The 8850-nt window shown below is 30.9% G+C and overlaps 1 protein-coding gene across 1 annotated transcript; it reads right to left on the bottom strand.

Annotated features, from left to right (window-relative positions):
- Positions 1-879: 879 nt before the first annotated feature.
- On the bottom strand, positions 880-4104 carry LOC7458065 (uncharacterized). The gene is made up of 2 exons (XM_002318042.4): positions 4074-4104; positions 880-1901 (listed from the first exon to the last, which is right to left on the bottom strand). Exons 1-2 carry the CDS (start codon positions 4102-4104, stop codon positions 1171-1173), a joined length of 762 nt encoding a protein of 253 aa, XP_002318078.3. The 3' UTR covers positions 880-1170.
- Between the last annotated feature and the right edge of the window lie 4746 nt (positions 4105-8850).

Raw genomic sequence — 8850 nt, 5'->3', positions numbered from 1 at the left:
TTGAATATAGACATTAAAGATTTAAAAACAACACTCACAAAAATAGTACACCAATAAAAGAAAGGACGACATAGAAGAATTCTTGAGCAGTGTAGGAGCAGCAACTAAGGGTAAGGATAGATTGAGCTGTCTTCAACACGAGCAGCAAACCCATGTCCTGCCTTTATTGTTAGTTACTTTATTTGTCTGCAGTAAAACGAAATTCTTTAGGACAAAAATAAGAGACAGAGTCACATGACCATTCAAAAAACAAAGGATTCATGAGATGCCATCGTCCCCAGATAACGACAAAGCATAAATAGAACAGCCCATAAAATTTGGTTGGCAGGAGACTACGACAAACCAGGCCTTGATCACAAACAGATTTCCATAAGCCCGAATAATGTATAGGTAGTGGCCACAAGTAGAGCTGTCTGCAATGGTGGAGCCCAGCCCAGCCAAGAAGCTCTTACTGCAACTTCCAAGCGTTAAAAGAGCAGTTGCTCTTCTCTAAAAAAGGTCAGAACTCGGACCAAAGTGAACCAATCTAGATGGCCATCGATAGTGTTGGGTGATGTCGTAAAGATTCTCTCTCTTTTCAAATCAAGGAAAGCAGCATCCGACACTGCAATATAAAGTCAAAACATTTTACCACTGAAAATTTCGATCACTTCAACACCAATGATAGGTCCATGCCTTGCTCTCGACTTCTATTATTAGATGATGATAGAAGTGACTTAATCATAAGAGTTTGTGGACACCACAAATAATGCTAGTGCTACTATAACACAGAGCAAGAACAGGCGGGGAATCACCCAGAATCATAAAAAGATCATAGGCTCCTAGGAATTAAAAACAGTTTCAGTGGTTGAATAAGAGCAGATGAAAAGACATGTCGCTATTCTCTTATGTGTAAGCATCCTAATGAAAGCTCTTGGTAGCTCACAACAATAAACATTGACGCATACCAGAACCCTTGTTTCAGGGATGGCCGTCTGAGCTCTCCTTTGAATAAACAAGAAAAAATACTGGACCTATGAGTTTTTATTGGAAGCTATTAAGAATACAAAGGAGTAACAGTTTGATGGCATAAATGATATATAAATGCGTAACAAAATATGATAAAGCATCCCCAGAAGTAGCAGCAATGAATTTATTCAGAATTTAGTAAGGAGAAGTACTTCAACTGCATCAAAGTCGCTTAAAAATACAGCTTTCTGGTATCCATATCTGAAGAAGCAGATCATAAAAGGAACAAGTAGCCACTACAGAGCTGTTTTGTTTGACCTTCTGATATAATTCCCCCCCTTGCCAATCTGCACCGTAGGCAAGTGAGCCATTCTTGGCATGGATTTCCATCAGTTCACCTTTCTCCTCATCAATCTTCACAACTGCAAAGCCATTGTGCATGCAAGCTGCTAAGACCACGCCTGGTACATATGGGTGGTGTTTGACTCTCCAAACTCCGCTCCCTAAACAAAATAATGTTTCATTAACTGGTTTTGAAATTGATCTTACATCCCATAGCCTTAGATACTCGTCATAACTACGAGTGAGTAAGATATTAGGGTCACTGGGATTCTTTGCAATGTAACAGATATCCATCTTATGGATTTTATAATTCTGAAATACCAAATTGGAAGGATCATCCCTTAAATCCCAACAACTGAATTTGCAATCATCCGAACCAGTGTATACCAACTGAGGTTGGTGAAAGTCAAATGAAGCAGCCCATAGCTCAAATTCATGTGCTTCCCACTCTTGAATTACATCTAACTGGGACTCCGAAAAGGAGACTATAGATACAGAACTATCAGAAAGCCCCACTGAGATTGATGTGGCTGATGGGTTCCAGTCCAAACAAAGACACATTGAGGAGCTTATTTTTTCACCATCTATCCCTCTTAGAGATAGAGAGTCCCCTCCATCAAGAATTAACAACTTTTAATAACCAAACAAATAGTATAACAAGAATATGGATTTCGTAGTATAACAAGTACGAAAAAAGCCCTATCCCAGGTCTTTTGAGGCAATTCCAAGTTAATTTATCAACTTAACAATCACCTGTGATATCAACATTTGAGAAAGGTAAATGAGGTTGTTTATGTTCAAGTTTTGGGTTTGTTTTTTAATGGTTATGAGTTTGAGTTTTTTCAGGGCCACTGGAGGTTTATATGATTATTAACTTCAGAACTCATAGAATTAGTCGAGATGCGCTCAAACTGACCTGGATACATACATTAATAAAAAAAAAATTTTGAGAAAGGCATATGTAAGAAGAACCACCATCATTTGTTTTTCAAGAAAATGTTGTGAATCAGCAGGTTATAAATGATATTAATTATTTTATTCATGTAAAATATATTTGATTTTATTAATAAAAATATTATTTATTTTTAATATTTATTTATATTTAATTTATAAATTTAATGTTTGATAAATGAATTTAGAGTAAAGATAAAATTCATGAAACAAAAATATTTTGCAAAAAAAATTATAAAGATGTTATAATTATAGGATTCCTATTACATCAAAGTATTGTTCCTGATCAATACTCTTTTAATAATAGACATGAATAGAGTTGTTGAGACTAATACATATTATATAAATTTTTTTTATAAAAAAAAGCAGTTGATCTCATAAACCGAAGTATGAGGGGTACCTAGACTTGAGATATCATCTGTATCTATAAAAAGGCTAAAGTAACGGTTATATAAATGATCATTAGACTTGAAATCATTAGGTTATATTATATAATGAGTGTTATGTTTTGATATTGTTATATGTTATCTTGGTAAAGGTAACAAATGAGCTGACATTAGATATAACATAAATTATATGAAGGTATTTAAGTGATAAAAAAAATGATTCATCACTCTAGGTGAATTAGAAAAAATATTCTACATGTTCTCAAATGATATTGATTGTTAAATCCTTGCGCAAGGTGGAATAAGATTAGAAAAGAGTTTTAAATCTTATTCAAATTATCAATAACTATAATATTGCAAACAAATATGATTTGACATGGCAGACACACTTCATGCTAAAATGTCTAAATCGCATTATTAAAGAAAGAATAATAATTACACTGAGAAACCAATCATTGAAAGGTTAAGTCATATCACTTATGAATTTTTTAATATCTAGGGGATCCTGACATGTTGCTAGACAATGCACTTAATCTTAAAATATAAATTAATCAATTATTGAATTGATAATAAATTAAAATATTTATTTTATTTTATTAGAATTATAATTTATATTTCGACTATCATATTAGAACCTAATGGGTTACAAATATTAAGAACCATTAGTAACTAGGATAATTAATCAAGTGTGACTTAATTGAAAATAACTTTAGAAATTAAGCATTATAATGTATTTAATCTAGGGATTATAATTTTAGTCCTAGAATAATCAAGTAAGGACTTGATTGATTAAATTTCTAAAATTATCCTTAAATAATATATGAATATTATTTAAGGGAAAATATATATATATTTTGTCATTTATAGGGCTTTTAGGATTTCATATCAATATAAAGTTATGCCTCTTATTTTTCATGAGATTGTCTGTTAGACAAAAAACCTATGTAAGTCACATAATAGAGAGCTAACACTCTAGGTATAGTAATCTCGTTCTTCTAAATAGGAATTTAGAAGATTTTTCACTGGTGGTTCGTATGGATTACCGTTGGAGGCCGGACAATTAGACGATTTGTGGTTTGCAAAAACCCAACCTTTAAAGAATTATTCACAGCCGAAGAAGATCAAATATTGAGATGATAAATCCCTAAACAACTCTAGATATGTTTAACGCGATCCTAAGGACTCTCGAATAATTTTTGTTTTATTGTTTCCGCTGTGAGTATGATATTTGGGAACCCAACATTAGTATCAGAGCCATTGTTAGAACAATTAGGATTGTTAATCGCATGTTTAATTGTTATTGATGTTAATTAGAAATTAATTTTATGTGCAAAATTTATTTCCAAAAATGCATTGTGTACTATTTTGGCTAAATCTGGTTGGATTCCTTGATTCTGGCCGGAATCTGACATTTTTTTTTTAAAAAGGAGTTTTTGGTCGTTTCACCTCCATCAGCGGCGGCACCAGCTGCAGACATACTTGACACACAGTCCACCACGCAGCTAACTAGCAAGACAGCAGCCTCGCCAGACGCGATGCCTCCCCAACATCAGCCAAGGGCTGCTGCTGGCATCGCTAATCTTCTAGCTACATGGCACGAAGGGTTGACCCTTACAGTGCTAACTAGCGGCGGTGGGTAGAGAACCCATTGCCGGCAGTAGCGAAGAAGAAGATGAATGTGGGTAAAATTACGATTCTACCCTTGTTGTCTCTTTAGGGCTTGGAGAAATTACCCCCTTACCCTTTCCCTTTTTTAATTTTAAGTATTAGGCTTTTAAGTTTGCATATTATGAGTATGGACTTAAGACTTTATCCCTAATTACAATTTAGGGTCTCAAGGTAAATTATGAATTTACCCTTTATAAATAAAATTTAGATTTTATACCTTAATTTAAATTTAATTGTAGAATTAATTTTCCTAGTAGGATTAGGAATAAATTAAATTGTTTAATTCATTTTTTTAAAGTTTTATAATATCCTAATGGGACTAGGATTTATTTAATTAAATGGTTTAACCAAATTTTAGAAAAATAGTTTTTCTAATTTAATGAGTTTTTTTAAACAAAAAAAAATTGTTTGAGAAATTAACAAATTGGATTTGATTGAATATTTCTAAGTGTTAGAAATATTATTTTAAATTGCATATAAAGTCAATAATTAGAATAACATGCAATATATTTTTAATTATGCATATTAAAATGTTTTTTGCATGATGGGTGATTATGGACATTAAAGATTAATATGATTGTGTTTTTATTTGATGGTTGAATGATTGTAATTTTTATTAAATAGAGCATGCGTTCCTGCCTTATCTCTGTTTTTTTTTCTAGGTTATAATTTTTTTCTCATCTAATCCCACTCAAATATAACTCAAGACTTATTAATTCATTATGTAATTTAAAATTTTAGATAGGAAATTATTGTATAATTCAAGACAAAAAAAATGACAATGAAAACTACAATCGAAGTGCTTGCAATAGACTGATTAAGACTTGTTACAACTATCTAGAATTTGACCATCTAATTTCTTTTAATAACTCACGAGAAGTAGTTTAGATATGTTCATAATTATCTAATTAAAATGACATATTAAGGTTGTATATTTATATATAAATTGTAATGTATAAAATGTATATATATTATGTTATTTTATATATAATACCTAATTAATTGATGATAAATTTTTTATTAATATAAAAATAAAAATTTAACATGTGATTTGCATGATGCAATTCAACAAGAAGTTAATTAGTTTTCATGGTCTTTTGCCATAAGTTTGCTATAGTATGGCACGTAGGGAGGCTTGTGCCAGAATTTCTGAATTTGTTGTCGCAGGGCCGGCATTGGATACAGTCTAGGGCCCCGTTTGTTTTCTGAAAAGTAGTTTTCTTTGAAAGTGAATTCCGGAAAAGTGAATTATTTTCTGATATTTGGTAGTGTAATGAAAATAAGTTGGAAAATATTTTCCAGTGTTTGGTTATGTTATGGAAAATGAGCTGGAAAATAACTTATTAATGTTTTATTTTTCTCAAGTTTATTAAAATAATAAGAAACAAATCTTACAAATTAAAAGGTTGAATGAGAATGAAATTGAAAAAAAATATAATTTCATAAATTATCTCAAATAAAATAAATAATAATCAAAATAATAGAGATCAAATTTAAAAACTTAAAAAAAAATAAAAGATGAATAAATTAAAATAATAATAATAAACATTTCATAAAGTATTTCAAATAAAATAAGTAACAATCAAAAGAATAAGGACCAAATTTGATAGATATAAATTTCAATAAAAAAATGATAAGGAAAAAGCAAATAGCAATTATAAAAATAAGGACCAAAGTTAATATAAAAATTAAATTTTAAGAGATGAAATTGAAAAATAAATATTCAAAACAAAATATATATATATAGCAATCAAAAGTTTGAGGATCAAATTTGATATAATCAGCAAATAATGACATTTCTAAATTTTTCACAACTTCCGGAAAGTGTTTTCCGCCCAAATGTTTCAGGAAAACACTTTCCTGAAAACCAAGCCAAATTTTCCTTTGGCTTGAAAGTGTTTTCCGTTGACCAATTTTTCTAATGGCAAACAAACACATGAAAGTTTGGAAAGTGGTTTCCCGGAAACCACTTTCCAGAAAACAAACACAGCCAAAAGGGAAAACACTTTCTTGTAAACCAAGCCAAATTTTTCTTTGACTGGAAAGTGTTTTTCTTTGACCGGAAAGTGTTTTCCGTTGACCACATTTTCTAATGGCAAACAAACACAGAAAAGTTTGGAAAGTGATTTCCCGAAAACTACTTTTCGAGAAACAAACATGGTCTAGATCTTTATAAAGTGGAAAGGCCACCAATCACTCTTCATGCCTTAATTAATTAACATATACTAAAAATTCTTAGTATTTTTTTTTTAATTTTCTCTTTAAAATGTTTGAGGATTTTTTTTGTATTTTTTTCAGATTTATTTTTTAATGTTGAGTTTATTGAATATTGAAATTTATAATTTTCATATCCAGATTATTTTTTGTTATTTTTTTTATTTCATCCTTCAATATTAGGTTGATTGAAAATTGGACTTTATAATTTATCTTGATTTGTTTTCTATGGAGTTATCCTGGTCTCCTGACCTAGGTTTAACAGGTTAACTCGGGTTTATCCGATGTCATTTTTTGTTCTTTTCTATTTTTATTTTCAATTTAATCATTTAATATTGGGTTGATTTGGGAATCATACTTCTTTTTTTAAGTGGTCATCAAAGTTTTATGACCTGAGTTGTGGGTTAGGCTGGTTGACTCGAGTTTTTTATCCTTTTTTTAGTTGAGTTTTTTTCAATTGTATCCTTCAATAGTAGATTGATTGGGAATTAGGCTTCATAATTTATTTCGATTTGCGTTCTATAAGATTATCTCGATCTCATTACTCATATCACGGGTTTAAGTAGTTGACTCAGGTGGTTTTTTATGTTTTTTTTATTTTTTTATTTTATCCTTCAACATTGAATTGATTAGGAATTGAGTTTCATAATTTATTTTGATTTGCTTTTTATGATGTTATCCTGATCTCACAATACAAGTTAACCCGGATTGACTCAATTTATTTTTTTAGTTTTTGTTTGCAATTCTATCCTTCAACATTTGATCAATTAAAAATTAGATTTTTTAATTTTAATTTTATTTTTGCTTTCTATAGAGTTTATCAGGGTCTCATGATTTAGGTAACAGATCTAACAAGTTAACTCAAATTGATCTGAGTTGATATAATATGTTGTCATTTTAATATTAAATAAAAATATCGTCTTAATTTTTTTAATTAAACTATATTTTTATCTATCATTTAAATTATTTTTTAACCTGTCAAATTAATCAAGTCCCATCAAATTAATCTCTATATATTTCTTCCAATAAAACACATTAAACACTAATCGGATATTTTTTTATATAATAGTTTTTTGATATGACCTACTAGCATGGACAAGTATCTAGTGCAAAGCTAAGATGCCACTGGTGGCCTAAACTTAGCCCTTCGGAAGGTAAACATGCAGAGGTGCTGTCACTGATTTGGAAAAAAGAAAAAGAAAAACCTTATTAAATGCAACTACAAATTATATATATATATATATAATCGATTGTGGTATGGAGCTTTCTACGAGTCCTGGTTTTTATCATTTTTTTTTGTTCACAAGAGAATGGCGATATGGTAATGGTGGGGTAGACTTGTGCTCTCCAGGCATAGCTCAAAACTTCAACTTCTGTTTTCTCCTCTCAGTGAGATGTTGGCGTCGAGAATATATAAAAGATGGTAAATATCGAAAGGGAAGATATATTTTCCTTTCTTTTCTCTTTTGTTTTTCCTTTCCTGCTCTAGTGGGCAACTAGCTATCATTAGAGAAAGGAAACATGCGAGTTTGCGCAAATATTCTATAGTTTATGGGGAATCGGTTCTATTCTTTACAAAATTTATAATTTTAATACGTTTTTGGACCCCAAATTCGGCCATCTACTTGTTAAAAAAGTTTGAAACTTCCACTGCCACTTTACTATAAAATAAAGCCCAGTGATGCACGTTGCTTTCATGACGAGAGCCGTCAAGATATATATAATTAATATTTTGCTCACGATCCTTGTATTTTAAGATTTATTGGTGAATAAAAAAAGTTCAGGATGTTGATGGCTGTGTTTAAAGTAATGAGTCCGCTTTCAACCCTCTTGGAAGATTTATTTATGTGAATTGTATAATCCATGGTCCGTGGCATAAATAGGTCTCAACACAGCACATGCTTTAGAATCGTGATTCATGTGTACATACAATTCGAGGGTAAAGAATAATGAGTTTTTTTTTGTTTGTTTGTTATCCCAGTTGAGAAAAAAACAGATAAAGTAACATGGTGAAAAAAAAAAATAGAAATACAGTATACTTTCAAAAATCATAGACTCGTATTTCATAGTTTTCATCTTCGACACACGAGTCATAGATAGCATCTACGATTTTATTCGAAATTTATATCTAGAAACCTTTTCTTTTCCTTTTTTTTCCTTCTTTCCTTCTCCTCCTCTCCCCCCCACAATCACCAGCATTTCCCCTCTCATGAGTGTCAGCAACCTCCCTCCCTCCCTCCCTCTCCACGACCAAAACACTCATAGTAGCACTACATCACCCATCTCTCTCTTTCCACCACGGCGACCCATTTTTTTTTTGGTCAAAACAACCACTATCGAT

This window comes from Populus trichocarpa, chromosome 12, assembly GCF_000002775.5.
Source record: "Populus trichocarpa isolate Nisqually-1 chromosome 12, P.trichocarpa_v4.1, whole genome shotgun sequence".
In the NCBI taxonomy this organism is placed as follows: domain Eukaryota; kingdom Viridiplantae; phylum Streptophyta; class Magnoliopsida; order Malpighiales; family Salicaceae; genus Populus; species Populus trichocarpa.
This window is presented reverse-complemented; position numbering and strand designations above follow the sequence as displayed.